The sequence below is a fragment of the Channa argus genome, chromosome 15 (genome assembly GCF_033026475.1).
Source record: "Channa argus isolate prfri chromosome 15, Channa argus male v1.0, whole genome shotgun sequence".
Taxonomy (NCBI): Eukaryota; Metazoa; Chordata; class Actinopteri; order Anabantiformes; family Channidae; genus Channa; species Channa argus.
The window spans coordinates 16,479,939-16,500,134 of NC_090211.1; the positions used below are offsets into that span (position 1 = coordinate 16,479,939).

The 20,196-nt window shown below is 38.9% G+C and overlaps 3 protein-coding genes across 4 annotated transcripts; 1 reads left to right on the top strand and 2 right to left on the bottom strand.

Annotated features, from left to right (window-relative positions):
• Positions 1–749: 749 nt before the first annotated feature.
• On the bottom strand, positions 750–8,520 carry LOC137100569 (adhesion G protein-coupled receptor E1-like). Its single transcript, XM_067478461.1, has 23 exons — positions 8,430–8,520; positions 8,142–8,180; positions 7,671–8,036; positions 7,419–7,556; positions 7,168–7,314; positions 6,943–7,065; positions 6,446–6,589; positions 6,166–6,312; positions 5,939–6,085; positions 5,795–5,832; positions 5,008–5,088; positions 4,825–4,854; positions 4,536–4,698; positions 4,334–4,450; positions 3,773–3,948; positions 3,509–3,691; positions 3,212–3,415; positions 2,838–3,076; positions 2,654–2,720; positions 2,459–2,550; positions 1,936–2,095; positions 1,757–1,822; positions 750–1,360 (listed from the first exon to the last, which is right to left on the bottom strand). Exons 1-23 carry the CDS (start codon positions 8,485–8,487, stop codon positions 1,304–1,306), a joined length of 2,982 nt encoding a protein of 993 aa, XP_067334562.1. The 5' UTR covers positions 8,488–8,520; the 3' UTR covers positions 750–1,303.
• A 2,434-nt stretch (positions 8,521–10,954) lies between these two features.
• On the top strand, positions 10,955–15,853 carry gtf2f1 (general transcription factor IIF, polypeptide 1). Of its 2 annotated transcripts, none has more exons than XM_067477838.1 (14): positions 10,955–11,109; positions 11,622–11,701; positions 11,879–11,925; positions 12,221–12,293; positions 12,486–12,679; positions 12,975–13,145; positions 13,263–13,468; positions 13,606–13,759; positions 13,867–13,919; positions 14,150–14,281; positions 14,373–14,443; positions 14,672–14,813; positions 14,981–15,119; positions 15,286–15,853. In XM_067477838.1, the coding sequence occupies exons 2-14, from the start codon at positions 11,690–11,692 to the stop codon at positions 15,488–15,490; spliced, it is 1,599 nt and encodes a 532-aa protein (XP_067333939.1). In that variant the 5' UTR covers positions 10,955–11,109; positions 11,622–11,689; the 3' UTR covers positions 15,491–15,853. The 2 variants fall into 2 exon arrangements, with proteins under 2 accessions (XP_067333939.1, XP_067333940.1); XM_067477839.1 differs by lacking the exon at positions 10,955–11,109 and adding an exon at positions 11,124–11,414.
• Positions 15,854–17,620: 1,767 nt separating this feature from the next.
• alkbh7 (alkB homolog 7) lies at positions 17,621–19,149 on the bottom strand. The gene is made up of 4 exons (XM_067477840.1): positions 18,759–19,149; positions 18,415–18,588; positions 18,191–18,315; positions 17,621–18,076 (listed from the first exon to the last, which is right to left on the bottom strand). The coding sequence occupies exons 1-4, from the start codon at positions 19,029–19,031 to the stop codon at positions 17,956–17,958; spliced, it is 693 nt and encodes a 230-aa protein (XP_067333941.1). The 5' UTR covers positions 19,032–19,149; the 3' UTR covers positions 17,621–17,955.
• Between the last annotated feature and the right edge of the window lie 1,047 nt (positions 19,150–20,196).

The window sequence follows — 20,196 nt, forward strand, 5'->3', positions numbered from 1 at the left end:
CCACAGTTTTTGAGTACTTCATCCAAAACTGCTAATGGCAAAACTCAATTTTGAACACATCTTAAAATTTGATCTCCACATTTCTACCTTATACAAATAAGACATTTTGACATAAACTAAGACTACTAAAATGCCTTTTGTTTATACTGCAAGCTTGGAATCACTGAGTACTAAATTAGAAGAAAAAATGCATTCACTCACCCAGGAGAACCGAAGAGACACAGTAGTTCATCGTGACAGGTCCAGTCCGAAATCTGTTGATCAGTCCTGACTATCAAATGTCTACATTGTGAAATTTGCACAGCACCCAAAAACTGTTGTATAAGGCTTGGTGCAGTGCATGCAAAAAAAAAGAATTAATGCAAATCCACTTTTGGGGAAAGGGAAAGAAGCAGTCACAGGGCATCTCTGTCACAGATGTGTGTTGGGCTCCAGCTGTCATACCAAGCTTCAATAAACCAGTATTGTAATGCTAACCATATTTTATGATGTGTCATTTGTCACTTGAACTAATCTTTAGAGTTTGTCTCATTCATTGTGTTCAACTTGTTGTTTCACACTAAACAGTTTCAGCTTTGGCCATTTGGCCTCTGTTTATGGCAGGTCACATGAGATGCAGTTGAAACTTTGGGTATAATGATAAATGTGTATTTTTTTTAAATACATATTTAGTCATTTCAATATTTCTCACGATTTCAGATTTCTCCGATTTAAATGAGACTTTGAGACCAGTAGTAACATCCAGTGATTCAGTGATGAATGGTAATGGTAAATTTCAGCGTTCAGCAAATCTTTTGAATTGATCAGAAAACAAACTGAGACTCAGAGAGCTGAACTGAAATCAGATTTATTCGGAGCGCTCGCAGAGGCTAACCGGTTGTCCTGACATCTGCCATTTAATGCTATTTGTCATTTCAGTAAATCTCTACAATAGAGGCGTTAATAACAAAATTAGCACTAACTATAGAGTCAACATACCCACCTTTAATAGAAATACAGCGGGTTTTAATTTCTGCATAAAAAGGATTATAACATTTAACTAAGCAAAAAAATCATTGACAATTATGATGATTTCTACTTGGTAATTTCAGATACTATGAAAAGCTTTTGGTGTAAATTCCACCATTCAAATTAGAAAATGACCCAACAAATAATAGAAGATTTCTGAAGTAGACATGGATATACTCATATACATTTAATCGGCTTCAATCGCTACAATAATGAGTGATGGTTTAGATGGGTAAAGCTACAATTTCTCTTTCTGTTCTTCTGTCTCAGTTTTGTCCTACTCATTTCATCTCCGTTAACCACCGTTTTCTTCAGCTTTGTCCAAGTCTTCAGAAACTGATGGTGCATCTTTCTGTTGAAAAAACAGTGTTTGTAGACTTTTTACGTGCCATTCAAATATGGGATTTACAATGCAGGCAACACTGCTCAACGATAATCTACAGCAGATTTTCTTTTTCAGGGTACTAAAACAAAAGACCCAGGTGGATCATGATCACCCAGGTGGGGATGATCAGGAAGTAATGATGTAATTTGACTATCGGTAGTAATGCCTGGATGTATGAATCAGGAAGACTTGTTCTGTTTACTATTTTGTATCTCTGTAGTCTTAATGTCTAGAAAGAGACCTCAAAAAACAAAAGAGACCACTTTCACCATTATTAGTGTGATTGCTGAAAATATGTTATTGACTTTTTCATCTATTGTAACACACTGTATCATGCACTCTTGTCTTCTTACTGAAACTTACCACAGATCCACCTTCTCTTGGCTTGTTGAAAGAACAGGTCAGCCATTTTATATATTCCTCTCGAACCTAGAAGTGACAAATCTTCGAGTTACACTGATGCTGGTGGGTGGCTGGAATTTATTGTTGCCATTAAGCGCCAGTGCTCTCTAAATCAAAACAGAAGTGAGTAACAAGTCTACCTCCTTGTTAAGCAGACAGTGGACGATGTAGAGGAAGGTGCCCTGCTGGGAGTTAAGGATTATGAACATGACCTTAAAGAAAAGATTAGCCTGATATAAGCCCAGGATCCAGGTACAGCCCAGAATGACAAATTGGGCCAGGATCTTGAACAGTATCAATCTGCAAACAAAAAAGGGGAAAACAGTGTTTAAATGACGCCCACTGTTTATATGTAGGAACATAAATTATAATATTTTTCATCACAATTATTTTTACCAGTTCATTAACTGCATATATTTAGCAGTTTGTATCGTGCTTAACTCAAAACACTTTTATTTTGGCAAACACAAAGTGAGTGTCAAATACTTAATGATTCTGCGCCTAGAATCACATGTGCCTACTTTTACTCTAAAGTACAGTCTCTCCCATTCCCCACGATTTTAATTTCACAATCTTTGCACTCCTGCTTACACTGCAGTCGAAACAAATCAACCCTAGTCATCATGAGACTTTTTAGCAAAATACACTCCAATAAATCATCACCTTGTGTCTTTGGACTGAGAGACATCACTCCTCATGCTGGCCAAGGTGGGTCTCAGACTCCATAAAGTAGCACCGAACAAGGCACAGTTAAGCTGGAAGAGAAAAACCCATTTAAACACATTTAAGATGAGTGTGGAGGGACCCCACTTATTCCTCAATGCAGCTGTTAATATTAGAAGACGCCAACAGACTCACTCCAAGAATAGTAATCACAGGTCCCGTTAAAGCCCAGTTGAATCTGCGGTTTGTTGACAACCAGCACCTGCAAGTCAATTGTTTGTTACATGCTATTATCCAGTTTAACACACCTACTAATTCATTTAAATACACAGATCATCAGAAAGGCAACAACTCTATCTGAATTTCACAGGCTACTCACTGTCCATTTGTAGCACCATAGCCATCAGAATACACCAGTGCAGAAACACCCACGATGACAAATGGCACTCCGTAGCCAACCAGGTAGAGAAGTGGTCTGGGGAGGCCATCTCTTTGGATGACCTGCACCTTGGAGAGCCTTCGGACCAACAGGTGAAGCTGTAGGGCTTCCAGCTGCATCCACACAAAACTCGCAACAACTAAGAAGTGAAGAAGCCCAGCCATGACCTTACAGGCCAGCTGTGGAAACCCATAAGTAGAGACTTGAAAACAGTAAATCGCTTCTGTACATATCATCTAAAAGTAATAGTTAGCCTCAGCTGGGCTCTGTAAGGGTTTACAGAATTAAAAATCTCTATCTTTGTCTTAGTGCACCTTTTGATCCACATAGTTGCTGTTCCACAGCAGCAGTAGTTGAGACAAGGCGAGGTTGATGCAGAGGTGCAGACGGGCTGTGTTGTTGATCTTGGGGTTCCAGCTACAAAGGAGGAAGGTGAGGATAGCCAAGGCAAAGAAGAATAGTCCAACAATCACACACATTCGGTTCAGCCATTCTAAGAAACTTTCGTCCGGTTGAGGCTAGAAAGACACGACACACAGGCAAACACACATTGTGACCAACCTGATTTTAGCCGTGAGGTGGATATTTGCTCACAAATTTGCAAACTATACCTCTGCTATCTGCAGGATGAGGGCAAATGTGGAGAGATGAGAGCAGCTGCACACTGTGTAGTTTTCATTGGTGAATGTAGCCCAGCAGCCCTTAACTGACCAGCCCATTGTGTTTCCTCCACCTGGCTCGTTTGTTGTGTCCTCCCAATAAACACAGGTCATCATACCAGACTCAGATACTGTCTGATGAAATTGCATAAAAAAAGATGATGAAAAATGTTAACAGACTGTAAAGTAAAGTTATTGAAATAGACTTGTCGGCACCTTCTTGTGCTGGATGGTAAAGTTGACAGGCTCTGTGAGGTTGGTGTTATTCACTGAGGGCAAAATTGCGGTGATGACATCTGAGTACATCTCTGTCAAGTTTTCTGTGTGAAAGTATTCGTGACTCAGAAGACTCTCCATCCCAGTTATTGTCAGGAAGGCCACAGCAGCAGAACCTGGGAACGTCGACATGGTCACTTTAAGAAACTTTATTACAGTTTACGCTTTCTATTCTATTATATCGAACATCAGCGTGTCTTAGATACGTGCATGTGCATTGTGACACACATTGTCTTCAGTTTGTCTAATGTATCAGACAAATTAACATCAATCTGGCCTAAGTGCACAATGATAACATGCATTTGTCAACAAGTATATAAAGTTTGCACAGAGTGATTTAGTGTGGTGGAGGAAGTAGTAAAAAAGCAACATCAACAGTTCAAGAAATGGAGAAACACAGTGGTAGTACACATAATATGTAGTACCTATAGCAGAGATACAAAGTTACTTGCGCAATTCTTATAAAGAGCAAACTGCTAATATCCTTGAGCTTCTTCTCACCATTGTTGTTTCTGGCCAGAGCCTCCATGTTGATTTGCATGGTGTTTTCTTTAGCTGACAGAACAGAGTTCTCTTCATTGCTGTTGCTCTCAGTTTTAACCATCTTGAGACTTAAATCTAACACACATATTAGCGTTAAAACCTTATTTGGGATCCAACCAATACACATATTGTATAATATACTAAGATGAAGAAATCTTACCCACTGTTGTGCACGTCACAGTTGTCTGGCTTTGGTTCTGACCTGGCTGGTACATAATAGACACTAAATTGTGTGTAATGCCAAGAATCGCATTGCCGGTCTTCCCGTCCCCCGCACTACTCAGCTCGGCTGATGTCGCATGTGGTCCGATGCCTGACACTGCCTTTAACGAGTAAAATGTTTGTGGTAAATAACTGACCTGATTGATGATGCAAACACATAGTAGGACACAAAACTCCTCCACAGACTTAACAAGTATAGTGAAATAGGTTATTTGTGGAACAAGTACCATAGATGCAGACAAGCTGTTTATCACAGTCTGTAAAGGAAGCACAAGGAAAAGAAACTTGTAAATGCACTTGAATGGAGAATGAATAACATGAAACCAGTTAGAACTGAAAGAGTTTAGCAGTGACAGTCCTGGTTTTGTAAGTGTCTAGAGTCAGGCCACAGCTTTATTTTTCATGCTTACCGCTCCTGGTATGACGAGTTCACTGTTGTTTTTCAGTTGTCCGTTGATGTTGCCAAGAAAAGCTTCCACTTTTGTCTGCCCCTGCAGTAAATACACAGACATATACTCATCTTAAACCAGCTTAAGTTGGTTGGTAGTTTACAGCCTGTTTGCAAAGTATTCAAAACTTTGTGCAACATAAAATATCCGAATATTTTCATTTCTGCTCATATTTTCGAATCTACTCACATATCAAATGTCAAATTTTAAGATATAAGTAAAATCAGTATTACATACAGTATTAAATTCAGTTTACACACTATTAGCAAGCAACAGCTTTTATTGAGGCATCAGTAATGACACCCAACATCTATATCACTTATCCTGCAGAGGCTCATCGGGGGCTGGAGCAGAAAAATCTAAATGTGCCAGATAGTGTTGCTTTTTCTGTGTTGCGCAATGATCCCATAATGGTGGAACGAGCTCCAAAACTCTGCAAGCTCACTCCCAATATTCAAAAAATTGCTGAAAACAGAACTCTTCCCCATCTTCCTATGAACTTGAATCTATTTAAAAAAAAATAAAAATCATTTCTGTTCTTTCTTGCACCTGCATCTCATATCTCATGAAATTCTGATAGGTCCTTGCTTTGATGTTTTTTCTCCTTGACTTGCTTGCCTTGCACCTCACGTTTAAGTCGCTTTGGATAAAAGCGTCTGCTAAATGACTAAATGTAAAATGTAAATGTTTTTTTGTAATATATTGTGGCTTCATTCCTTCATAGTCCCACTTTGCCAGCACTACTTACTTTTGGGGGGCTTAGACCATCTATTACATTGTGAAGATCTGTTGAGTCAATGTAAAAGAAAATAACAAAGTCAGCATGTTGTAGTTGTTAAAGACATATGACAGTATGTGCTATATAGTGTAACTAATTGCAGTTGAAGCCTACTTTCACAGTATGAGACACCCAATGTCCACAGAATTCCAGTTGAAGGGAAGAATCCCTCTGGACAAGAGCAATAGAAGGTCCCGGGTACATTAGTGCACACAGTTTGTTTACCACATATTCCTGGCGTCTCAGTACACTCATCTATATCTGAATAGAGAGAAGGGACACATTTAAACTCATAAAAGTGAAATATATGACAGTAAAAACATTAGTGCACATAAACCTACCTATGCACGGGTTGTTGATGCTGGCTATCACTGCTCCGTCGGTCAAACGGTAACCAGATAAACAGTAACAGAGGTAGGATCCGTATATGTTTGAGCAGTTGGAATTAGGACCACAGATTTCTTCATATTGGACACACTCAACAACATCTGCCGAATCCAAGATGGGCAAGTAAAACAATAAACCACACAGTTTTTGTTTTTTATATATTTATATACAGTCAAATTGCAATGTTACATCTAAGTTTAAATGCTGAAAAATGTCTTTCATCAGTGCAAATACCAATACAGATGTTGATTGGACTGGGATCCTTGGTTGGATCAGTTGGCTGGAAACCCACTTTACAAGCACAAGTGTAGGATGCAGGTATGTTGGTGCAAGTGGTTTCGGGTCCACAAACGGTGGCGTTCAGACATTCGTCAACATCTAATAATAAGAAAGGAACCATTAACAAACAAGGAAAAAGTGTTTTTACCCCAAAATATGAGGTTAACAAAAAGAACCGGCTTTTTTCACTTCTTTTAACTAATAATGGGTAAGAACCATGTTTCTTTCATTATACGGGACCTGTCCAGAAAAGATGGGGAGATGTTAACTGATGGCATTTTGTTGTCTGCCTAAAGAGCATTTTTGATGTTTGATGGCATAAAGTGCAATGCCTTACTATATATCTTCTTCACTAAAAATTTAAAGCCACAAAGTTTTGCTGATGCTTTTAATGATAAGCTTTCAGGTGAAAGTGCATTTCGAGACTGTGACATGACAACATTAATACAAACCTTGGCAAGAAGGCTTGACACCGGGTAGAAAGTAGTAGCCTTTATTGCAGATACAGACATAACTCCCTATGTTGTTGGTGCACGTCCCATTACCGCAGATATTTTCAAGACACTCGTTAACATCTATTTCATGAAAAAAGAAACAATGTTTCAAATGCTATACAAAGTTGACTATATCAAGGCCTTTGCATCTCAACAGAAATATACATACAGATGAAATAGTACCTATGCATGGGTTGGACGCTCCAGCTGGTGATCCTGCAGTAGTTACTGTGAATCCAGTCTGACAGGTACAAAAGAATGAGCCAACAGTGTTTGTACAATTGGCATAAAGACCACAGATTCCTGGAGTTGTCTGACATTCATTTATGTCTGCAAAGAGATGTTACAGAAAGTTCAAGTTGCACACTGCGGACTGACGGCAGCACGCTCACATTGTAATTTACTACAGTTAAGAGGATGAAAACTGCACTTACCAACACAACCATAAGAATCCGGAGTGGGAAGCACCTTTTCGGGCATCTGATACCCAGAAGTACAAATACAGCCTCCAGAACTCACTGGTGAACACTCAGCAAGTGGCCCGCACGAGTCTGGTTTACACCCAGAATGATCTAAAAACGAAAACAAAGGTAAAGATAAAAGTAGGACTTCTTCTCTAATAATACACCACTGAATAAAACACATCAATATAGTGTGAAGGTCAACAATAATTAATCATTCCTTACAGGTTACATAACCCAAATTAGCATATGGGTGATTTATTGGATTGTATATGTAGAATCTTCCTGGACAGAGAACCACTTTCAGGGAAAAACTATAACCACCACAGCCTGCAACATTCCCATATGCAGTCCCAGTTATGGTCTGATTTTCAGTTGTTGGATAATCTAATGGAACATAAATGGGGTATTGAGCACCACCAACGGGGCCTGAAAAGCAGGTTGACACAGCTTGGTCTCCACCAATTCCTGTGAAGCGCCACCACTTCCCAACAAGCTGCGAATCATTCTTCGGGTAGCCGGGGAAGGAAGATGATTTATATAAAAAGTTGCGCCAAGGTTCTGTTATATTTGTGTATCCATCACAGGAACCTGCATGAAATAGAAAACAGGACTAAACATCAACAATTATCAACATGCATAAACAATGTATCTAGAATCTGCTTTACAATTTACAATAAAAAAAAACATTCATACCAGGAGGGAAATCACCATAACAGCAGAAAAAGAGTGAACCTGTTTAAATAAAGAACAAATTGTAAGGCCTTATATAAACTCTTCACATGATCTAAGACAAGATTAAATGCAAAGTACAAGCCTATTAGAGAAACTAGCTCAATGTAGAACTGGTGCTCATACTGATGGCAAGGAAAACAAATCTGCATTTTCGAAAAGCACAAAGTTAAACATTGTTTATTTCTCTGCAACTTTAATTTTATGTATTGATTCCTTTAATAATTCCATAAAAAAAATAAGTGAACTCACCCAGGAGCAGTAAAAAGACGCAGCACTTCATCATTGCAGTTCCCACTGTGTGAAACATAAGTCATCTTTGTTTGTGCTACCTATATGTACATATTTCAAATTTGCACAAGATCCAAAAAGTGTTTTTACAACATTTGGCACCAATGCAAACCCCAATGCAAATGTACCTGTTTGGGATGGAAAACCTTCAGGTGTAACACAGTTTATATGTAGACATGAGGTGGGGAGAGAGAGCTCAGAGCAGCCTTGTAACTCTACAAAAAAAAGAAATTTAAAACAGCGATTGTGTTTTCAAGATGAGATGTGTGGATGATACCTTAAGTCTACAATATGCCTTATTTATTGATTTGTTATCATATCATGAGCATTAACTAGTCAGCCAACATGTGTTCGGTACAGCCATGGTAATATTTAGCTTCATAGTTGTGTAGTTGATGCTGTGTTGATTAAAATACCGATGGCTGACAAAGGACAGACCAGCATCAAGTGTCTTAGTAAGGTGTTTGGACACCATGTGCTGTCAGAACAGTGTCTGTAAATTTCACTTTGGCTTTGATTGGACACATCTCAGGGACTTTGGGGGAAGGAAGGGAACAACGTTCTTCTAAAACATATTCTCTCACAGAGTGCTTTGGTGATAGTAGAGGAGATCACTGACTAACTTGTTGATCCAAAAGCTCCTATAAATGATAGTATCAGCTGGTTTGACATTTAGTGACCATGAAGGGCCAGTATGAGTCACATCATGGATAGGGAGGGTTAGCATCCTGAAAAAGTCCGTTCCCACAAGAGCAGATATGTCCAATTGAAGGATACAGGAGATCCATGAGAACAACTTCGTATTGATCTCGAGTGTTGATTTTCTTTAAGGGGGATCCAAACCATGCCATAATGACCCCCCTCACAGCATAAGGGATTTGCTTGTGTGTTTTCGCCACACATACACTCATGGACTGGTCTAGAATACGGTGAAAGATGGTCGATTTTTTCACAGCTTTGCAGAAAATGGGAAGTTGTACCATCCATTGCATGATTTGATGTTTCCTCTTAAACCTATTTTTTTTTCATATGCCATGCTATGCTTAAGCTATGTTATTAATTATTATGTTATTAATAATAATGTTGCTGTACAAAGAAGAAATACTTCAAATGATGAAAGCTTGGATAGTCTTCTAGGATATTTTGATTTAAGTCTCTGTAAAAGTCTTTCGTTTGCTCTTCTCTTCTCTCTCCTCTCTTTCAGCACTTCCCAGTGGTTGAAATCTGAGCTCAACATTTTAAAATGTGCAATAATTAAGATTGAAAAACAAAAAAAATGGAATTATTCATCATTTATGCTTAGTAGGGATACAAAGAGTTAATCACCCTCGGTGACAGAGTGCACATCAATTTGTCTTGTAAAACTAGTGGACATTGCAGAGCATCTGAGATAATATGTAAATAATTTACAAATCACTGGAATTACAAAGGGGAAAAAAAGACTGGAAAAGAGTAAGGTGTCTTAAGGTGGCGACTTTGACATGTCTTGAGTAAGGAATTATAGATTATATATTTCCATATATTACTTAGTGTTAGTTTGCCCACCTAGTTCTGTTATTTTCTACCGCACTCACAGTATTTATAGTATTTATACTGTTGTGACATCATGGACATTACACACAGAAGAAATGGGACTAAAGAGATTTCCTGAAAACATTTCTTGAAGATCAGAGGTGGCTATAATCATGTTTTCATGGCAGAACACTCAGTGACTGACAGAAAGAGGGCCTGCTTGTAACAGCATGTATAACATTACCGTTTGCGCCCTCTTGTGGGTAACTTTGAGTAACTACAACCCAGCCACAGGCATTGTTATACTTCCGTTAAAAACTTTCAAAATAAAAGTAAAACCATAGAGTTAGTAAGAACTGTAAATTTCGCGTTTTGATCACCTGTGTATGACTAATGTATATCATTTATAGCAACCTCTTTATTTTCATTAAACAGGGTTACAGTCATTTTGATTTACAGTAAATATACAAAAATAAAAATAAAATAAAAAAAAACAATAGTGCTGGGGGGATAATTTAAGAAACATTTTTAACCTACAGAATTTAATTGTTTATAGCTTAATAGTTTTTATGGTCATTATTGCTAGTGAACTTACGTTTATGGATATTAAATTTAGCAAATTGGTGATATACTTCTGAGGTGTACGGTACATTTTTCCCGAAATAAAAAATAATAATAAATGTGGTTGATGTATTACAAACATAACATTTTGGTAAATGGGCGATGCCAAAATAAATGCACAGCAGTCTCCAGGGAATTGCAGGAAACAAAGTACAATCTAACTCAATGTTCGTTTTGTATTATTATTATATATTTTTTTGCAATATGTTTTAAAGACTTTATGAATAAGTTTGAAATACATAACGTCCATTCCAGTAATAATTACCGCTAACGTTACATACGTGCAGAAAAAGGCACAAAGGCACTAATTATCGTCTTGTCCGTGGGCAGAGTGGAGTCATGGTGGAAGCAGGGCCAACTGGATCATCTGCGAGCTAAGAAAAAAACTGAAGCAACGAACACTGGATGGAGTGCAACCACGGGAACCAAAGTTTCTAGTCGAAGTTTCCTTACAACTATTTAAACTGAAGGGAACAGACCCAGTGGGATTACCGGAGTGTACGCACCGGTAAATCAGTGTGGTTGTATTTCGGTTAAACGTTTATTTATTTACACAAATACTGTAGATTTGTGCATCTCTGCATAATGTTTATTTGCGTATTCATTCGTTTCACAAACGCCATCGCGCCAGTTTAAGGCTGGATTGAGTTATCCTTGTGGCGCTTAGCGCTTTTGTTAGTTAGCTAGCTAGCTAGCTGCTGTGGATTTCTATCATCAGAAGCGAGTTAACAGTAGAACCTTGTTCAAATGTAACCCAAAAATATGTTATCGCCTATTGAAAGACATCATCAGTTTTGGTCTTCCGTGATTATTGTAAGTCAGTAGTTTAATTAACTTCCTAAAAACAAGGAGTCGTTGTTTTTTTTTTTAACACACCAATCGCACGCTAACGTTAGCTCGTTGAGAGATCCATGCCCACAACACTACTTTAGAGCTCTAGACTTTAATATGTATTTTCATTTAACCCGAATAAAACAATTCCTGACGCTTCTGAACTTGTCTTTTTATTATTATTATTAGCTTGCCCAAGTAGCCGGAAGGAATCATTGATGTGGTGAGCAAATCCAGAAATAGAGAACCAACCAACCATGACGTCCCTGGTAAGCTTCGACTTAACTCTCAGCTCTTCGTTCAATCTCACATGTGCCATATACAATGCTGTATACTTGTGGCAAACTGTATGTGTATAGTCTTTGCATGTTCTGTAGTTATTTAGTTTTAAATGGTTCAGTTCTGCCTAACCTTCAAATTATATTAAAGATCTTTTTGACTTACAGGGGGGCAGCAGTTCCTCGACCACAGAATATACAGTGCGAGTCCCCAAGTGAGTAACATTGACTAACATCCCCTAAGAAGAGTATCCACTGAGAACATTGTCATATATTCCATTGGAAGAAGGATTAAATGTCTTTGCAGAGTTTATAAGAACTTATTTGCTTGCATTTTTTGCTTTATACCTCTTAGCAGTTACTTATGGCAATGAACTTGCTGCACTGTATATATGTAGCATGTGTAGAGTCATGTAAAAATCTGCTTGAAGTTTGCTACGTTCCAGCAGCTACTCCCATGACCCGAAAAGGTAAAGTGACTGTCCTTTTGCATTTCTTTATGTCCCATAGAAATACAACCAAGAAATACAACATCATGGCTTTCAATGCCGGTGATAGAGTCAACTGTTCAACCTGGACACAGGTGGGCTAAACATTACTAAGTTGGAGCTGCATTGGTTAGGTTGCAGTCAGTAATGAGAGTGAGATGAAATGCAGCATAATAACCAAAACAGAAATTGCAGAGTAAAGAGAGTCTGAAGTCTAAATGACAAATAACTTAATTAAGTAGCTGCTGCAACAATTTATAGCTTCAGATCTCTCCCTCTGAACACAGGCTCGAATGGAAAGAGACATGAGCGCCCGGCGGATATATGGGGAAGAAGAGTCAGCAGAGGGCGCAGCTGGTAGTGAGTTTGGCAAAAAGCAGCGTGAAGAATCACGACGAAAAAAATATGGTATTGTGACGCGTGAGTTCAAAGTGGAGGACCAGCCCTGGATTCTCAGGGTCAACGGGAAGGCAGGCAAGAGGTGAGCAACTTTTTTTTTTTAATGCTTCTTTTCTCTGCATTCCATCCAGAAAGAAACACAAAGACATAACAATTAGCCTGACACTGATGTGTTTTGGTACATGAGTTATAATTTGTTTTTTAAAAAGAAATCTTTCAATTATTTGGAATATGTGGAGAATTTCTGCAGGTAAGCTAAACATTGGAAAAACTTGTTTTCAGAATTTATATCTGTGGGACTATATACAGGCCTGATGGTAGATCATTGCTGTTTGCTGAACAGCCACATTTTTCCTCTCTGTTCATGTATGTGTCAGGTTTAAAGGTATAAAGAAGGGAGGCGTTACGGAAAATGCATCCTATTACATCTTTACACAGTGTCCTGACGGAGCCTTTGAGGCCTTCCCTGTCCACGGCTGGTATAACTTCACCCCGCTGGCCAAGCACCGAACTCTCACTGCTGAGGAGGCTGAGGAAGAGTGGGGCAGGTGAGAGAATACAGGTTCAGGGGCACATGGTTTGGACAGAAAACGATAAGTACTTACTTTAACCCTTTTGTGCAACTATGTCAAAAGGAAATATTAGTTAAGAACTTTATTTCACAGGAGGAACAAAGTGGTGAATCACTTCAGCATTATGCTTCAGAGACGTCTCCGTGAACAGGAGCGTGGTGAGGATGAGGAAGATGAGGCTGAAAAATCCGGAAAGAAGAAAAAGAAGGGGGGAGGGAGAGGGGGTGACTTACGGATTTACGACCTGGAAGATGACCTGGAGATGAGCAGCGATGACAGTGACAGCAGTATGGGTGAAGGTATGGCGGGAAAAAAACGCTGCCTTTTGGGTTTGGTTTTTTTTTTGGACTTTCCTGTCTTCTGTCTACATGCTCAGCTTTATGTATTTTTTTTTCTTTTTTTTATTTGCATAACTTTGGAATCACTCTTGTTACAGATGGAGAGAGCAAAGCAAAAGCGAAGAAAGACGCCAGTAAAGCGAAGGCAAAGGCAAAGAAGAAGAAGAAGAGCAGTGACAAGGAGGCCTTGGAAGACAGCGACGATGGTGACTACGAAGGCCTAGAAGTGGATTACATGTCAGATGAGAGCAGGTCTGATTCACTACATTATCTCATACAGAGACTAATTTTAAATGACATTATGCATATTTTAGGTTTTTTTTACTTTTAATAGTATATATTTTGTTTTTCAAATGCAGCTCCGATGAAGAGCCAGAAAAGGGAAAGCCCAGCAAAGAAGAGCATCCTCAAGGTAGTTGAACTCTACCAATGTTTTAATTACATTTAAAGAATACATTAACATCCATGGCAGAAATGTATTATATCCTAAGATATTGAGCGTGCTTACGTCACTGCAATTTAACCACCAAGAATCCTCACTGATGTGCTGTATCTTTCAGTTTGTAAATGTCAGTGGCTCTAAATTTCTAGCTTTACGTATTAGTATTTAGGTTGTTTTCTTTCCACATTTGTGCTTAACAGGGATAGATGAGGCATCTGAAAGTGAGGAAGAGAGTGAGGAGGAGAAACCGAATGATGAGGAAGCAAAAGACGAGGAGGAAGAGGAGGACGGCAAGAAAACCCCAGTCCAAGTGGAAAAGAAGAAGAAAAAAGGTGCACAGAGAGAAATCTTGATTAAAAATGAACAGTGTGTCATGGCACTCTTTTCTGTTTGATTTGAATTGCGTGGCTTTGTGTGACACAGACAGCAGTGGAGAATCGGACAGCTCAGACGACAGCGACATCGAGGGAGAGACTGCCTCTGCTTTGTTCATGGTGATTAGAGTGTGTGTGGCAGAATAAATGGATACTTAGTATTTCATTAGCTCTTAATGTGCCTTTGTTTAAGCTACAGTGATTTTAATCATGTGTTTTTATGAAAACTAGTTAAATGATCAGCTAATTTATTGGCATGACGATTGTGTGAGTGGTTCTGTATATATATGTTGGTAGTGGTTTTTCCTTTTTGTTTCTAACAAAACATCTCTTGGACTTTCATTTCAGAAGAAGCGCACACCTCCGAAACGTGGAGGTGGCCGTGGCTCTGCAGGCAGCTCAAGGACCGGCAGTCGTCCTGGGACACCATCCATAGATTCCGCCTCGACTTCCAATACACTCCGTGCTGCTGCCAGCAAGCTGGAGCAAGGTTTCTGCTCTCTCTCACACACACACACACACACACACACACACACACACACACACACACACACACACACTCACACTCTTAACAGATTACTACATCTATATAAAGCTTCACTTCTCGTACTCCCTTTTTTTTTTTTTTCCATTCCGACAAATGTCCCCTTTCCACAGGTAAGAGACAGACTCAGGGTCCTAGCACTGACTCTCCAGCTGCCAAAAGACTGAAGATGGAGCCAACCAATCAGAGCCCTGCTCCCTCTGGGAAGAGCACACCTCAGCCTCCATCAGGAAAATCCACACCTAGCTCTAGGTACTTTTTTTACCAGTATTTATGCCTTTGTGAAATATTAGGTTAATAATCACAGTTGAAAAAAACTGACATCAAAAGCTAAAGTTTTTTTTTTTGTTTGTTTTTTAATTAAACATAGAATTAACGAGTGAATGAAGTCAAAACTGTATTTGTATCTGTTCCACAGTGATGTGCAGCTAACGGAAGATGCAGTTCGGCGCTACTTAATCCGTAAACCAATGACCACCAAAGACCTGCTGAAGAAGTTTCAGACCAAGCGTACAGGTTTGAGTAGCGACCAGACTGTTAACGTGTTGGCGCAGATCCTGAAGCGCCTTAATCCAGAACGGAAGAACATTAATGACAAAATGCACTTCTACCTCACTGAATAACCGGGGGGGGATGGTGAGGACTAAAAGATTAACCAGCAACATTACCTCCCCAAGGTAGAGGTTTTGACTCCATTTTTAAATCCGGTTGTGCTTTCACATGCCACATGTTCAGAGGTGGAAACTATCTGCACAGCTGGCTATCAGTCAAAAAGTACTTTGCTAAACATACTGAATTTGTTTTTCATATTCAAAATCTCACAATAAAAAAACAGAAACTTTATTGTTAGGTGAAAAACATCTCAAACTCTCAAGGAGTTCTTCCCCTCAAGAAGACAATTTAATGTAGACTTTATTGAAGGGTTTAAAAAAAAATCTTAAATGTTTTTCCTTTGTAGAACTTTTTCTAATAAAATGTCAAATCTGCTGCTGTTTAAGGTTTCTCTCTTTGTAACCCATCATAGAATAAATGTCCTTCAGGGTGTTTTGTCCTACAATAGAGCTTATTGAAGCTGTCCTGTATTTATAAGTTGTACAAACTTTTGTGTGTGAAACGTTTATTAGATAGAATTTTTTTTCATAGAGAAAACTAAATAATGGCAGGTTTATTATGAAAACTTAATTAGCATCTGCAAATATGATGTTGTGGACGTTCCTTTAAACTTAGAAGAAAACAATCGCGTGCATCTTGAACTAGAAACTATTGAAAAGAAGTATTAAGCACAACTCTCAGCCAACGGTTTGTATTGTGCTCATTTTTTAATAGAGGGTTTTGTACATGCAGTTTTGGAGCAGTGGTGTTCAGCTGATAGTCATTTGTTTGTTTTGTTTTACAAAATATGGCTTATTTGCATTTGAGGAAAAACGGCACAACCAAGGGACTTTCTGAGATTGTTTTACTTATACTTCATAGATTAGTCTGTGTTTCTCTGGTTTCTTGGAAATAATTCCAAATGATGAAATATTTAATGGCTTGATTGGATATTCAAGAACAATGTAGCCTAAATTATTAATAATACCTTTTACACAAGAGGTTTCAGGGCAGTGGATGGATATATAATGATGTTTGGATTAAACCAGTATTGCACAGAGTGAAAACTTTTTTTTTTTTTTTTCTCCCCCAAACCAGAACCCAAAACTAATAAACTAGATGCCGTAGGCAGTTCTCCACTCAGTTTTCCCACTTCATGTCCAAGCGATTTAGTTGGCCACAAACTATTCACTGGTCATCCTTATACAAGACATATAAAAACAGGTTACCTTCAGCAAATGGCCGCTTTTATCCAAAGCGCTTCTCATTCACCGAACGTCACACACCCATGGCAGTGGCTGCCATGCAAGGTGCTCACCTGGCCCACTGGGAGCAACTTGCCCAGGGGACACTTTGCCACATATTCTGGTCACGCAGGTCATGTGTGCAAAGACTCTGCTGGGATTTGAACCAGGGATTTCCTGTTTATTAGACAGGCACTTTAACCAACTAAGCCACCGCACCATACAAACAGATGCATTCAATATTTCATTAGAGATTCTTAAAGGTTTTTGGCTATAATGTTGAGATTTTAAAAGAAATTGTTTAAAATAATCTCCCTCAAATCCATACATTTCTCAAAAACAAAAACTGATCAGTCAACAGAAACTTGTGTATAAATGAGAACAGGTATTGAGAATAAAGACACATTTATACAATTGACCTTTAAAGGACTACTTGTACTTATTTTCACTTTTCTGTAGCAATATTTTGCCCGGATAATAACAGTCAGCGTTTGGTTTGTTTAGAGCAACCAGTATTGTGAATGGTGATCACTGTTCGTGGAAACATCTCTGCTTATTTTACAATGTTCAGATTTATAGGTTTTTAAAGTGTCACCACATCAGTGCACTGAGGTAGCAAGAGTGGTGATGTAGATTAACAGGCAGCAGATATAAATACTGCTATAAAATGCCTTCATGTTGCAGACAAGTCTATTTTTCGTACACTTATATTGTCACTACTGTTGAACAGGGTTTAGACGTGAGGTAAACATTGCCTTTTGGTTTAGAAAAGAGATGAGCTGCTACCATCTAATGGTTACTATGCGTTTTTGCAACAAAACCAAAGCAATTGGTTCCCCCAGTTCCCTCTAACACTAACGTCAACATGCCCCTGTTCTGAAATGTGCTGTTAGCATCAAATAAAAAACAGATTCAAAACTGTTTTAACATTTTATGTGCAGTCGATGTGCCATTTATAATCAAAATAGGTTTTAAATAATTTGCAGTACATTCTGTCTTTATTTACATTATATGCAGTGTCCCAACTTTGTATGTATAAATACTTTAAACATTTAAAGCTGATTTCTACCAGTGATGGTAAAGTAGTTGTTGAAGTTGAAGGTTGCACTAAAACCTGCAGTTTATGCAAATCAGCTTTTGCGAGACATTTAAATTTGATACTTAAAAAAAATGTCCTAGACACTCCACAATAATCTGAGTAGAGAACACTGGCGCGATCCTCTAAGTTCAGCGATGTTGAGTCCTCATTGTTATTAACTCGGGAGGTTTCGACAGATGACAGATATCCGACGGTGCCGAGGCACTTTCTGTCCATTAAACACAGACTCCTCATCTTTTAGGATCTCATGAGTGAAGTTGTATCTGGCTTCGTCCCTGCACAGATTTGGAGACAAATGGATGAAATACATTGCAGCACGGTTTATACTCAGTAGCTGTTAGGTATCCTGGTGTTTTCTTTTTCTTTTTTGTTGAAACAGTATACTACACCTCAGTATGTAGAGGGAGCGTCGGGGCAACAGTAGGTCCAGCCATTCTTTGCTGCAGTCCTCCTTCACCAGGCGCATAATGCTGTCTGACAGTAGACACAAGCCAGCTATCGTGCTGCCACAAAACTGAAAAATGAGAGAGATGATGTGGCAGCATATGCCACAGACTAACCTTTTGACCATCCTAGAACAAAGAAATAAAGAGAGAAAACGCCAGAAACCTACCTTGACACTGTCGATGTGAGGCTTTATGTACCCCGTCTTATCCAGATCTAGAACGTGTACGGGTCCTAGAAGTGGACTACCCTCGGGAAAGGCTAGAGAACGGACCCGCTGCAGGATCTCCTCACATGGTGCCCCCCAGCTCACACGCTCAGTTTCTCTGTACCCGTGAATGGCCTAAGTTTGAACAGCAGAAATACGGTGAGCAGCACTGTTGTTTCCAAAACATCTATGCTGCAAACATGCAGAAGTAAGGCAGCGCCCCTGCATCTCTACGAGCCTTTTCTAATCGCACACACGCTGAAGCCCCGTTGTAACGCGTCCGCCTACGTGCCAACACAACTTACGTCGTCCCAGTGGTCAAACTCGTAGCGTTTCTTCCTCAGGCCTGGCTCCAGCTCTCGTAGAAGAGCCCCCTCCTCTTCTTCGGTAATGAAGGCCGCCCTCACTTCCACCTGTGTGCCAAGTCTCTGCACCAGCTCCCAGCTTGAACCCGAGATCAGAGCCTCACCTCGGTGGGGGGCCAGGCCGCTGTTGGCGCGGGAGCTCAGTCGGCACTGTCGCCTGGTGCGAACGACTGTTTTTTGGACTCGTTTAATCGCTGCCAGCAGCAGTTTCATCCTCCTGTCCGGGGGTCGAGCTCGTTACGATGTCCTAATTACCTTATGGCGCGTCTGGAGGCTGTCGACAAAAGTCACAGGGTTATGTGAGACGCCATGTTGAAAACGCAATGCACCATGGGAGGTGTAGTTCTGATAGACAATTTGACGGCGATTTCCCTGGCAAAGAAACACTGAATAGTTTCAATATTTTTCGTTAAATGTAGTCTTCATTTCTTTATGAATATCAAATTAATCATTTGTTTAATTTCAGTGAACTATAATAACACTTCTGTAGCTCATCTTAACATATGTCTCAACTGAGACATCTTTTTTTTAGTTCCAGCAAGACTTGCATGGTTTCATTGTCCCTTGTAAACTTTTATAAGATATACAAATCTAATTCATTGCATTTCAAATGGACATGTACTGGTTTGATTCTAGTGGTAATGGCATAAGTCTTTTTTGTGAGGGTAATCAAAGTAGACCACAATGGACAGTAGTAAAAAATTATATTCGGGTACATATACGGAAGGTTTTTTTTTTTGTTTTTTTTTTTTTTGTTTTTTTTGTTTTTTTTAGGACTGTTGTTTAAAAGAAAATAGGTATATGTATCTGAATATAATTTTTATGTGGACAAAAGAAAGGCAGTCTTGGGGATAAACTCTAAGCACACAAACAAGAAGAAAGGTGAATGCAGATGTTGTAATTTTTACACCCATCACTGGAGGGCAACAAAGCATAATTATTGTAAACGCACGGAATGCTACGTCAAAATCTGCTCAAAACTTTCAAAGTAAAACATTCTGAGAGGAAGTGGCGCTTCTAATTTGTCCACAGCCCAGCGTATAAATGCAGGTGGACAAAACACACCAGAAGTTTTTATTTACTGCATGCCTTTTCATTATAAAATTTATAATGTAGATAGGAACAGAATATTTTGTTTAAATGTTTACCTTCTCTATGAGGTTAGTTATAATTTAATTCAACCCTGCTTGACTCCATTAAGTGGCCCGATTCACAATCAGACAGAAACACAAATAAACCATTGTGGTAATTACATTTATCATTTCTTTTTTCTAAATGAAAATTTTTTTTTACATAATAAAATGTTTACATTTGAAGATACAATATAGAATGTAGAGAAATGTGTAAAGAAAAATAAAAAACAATAAATAAAAATATA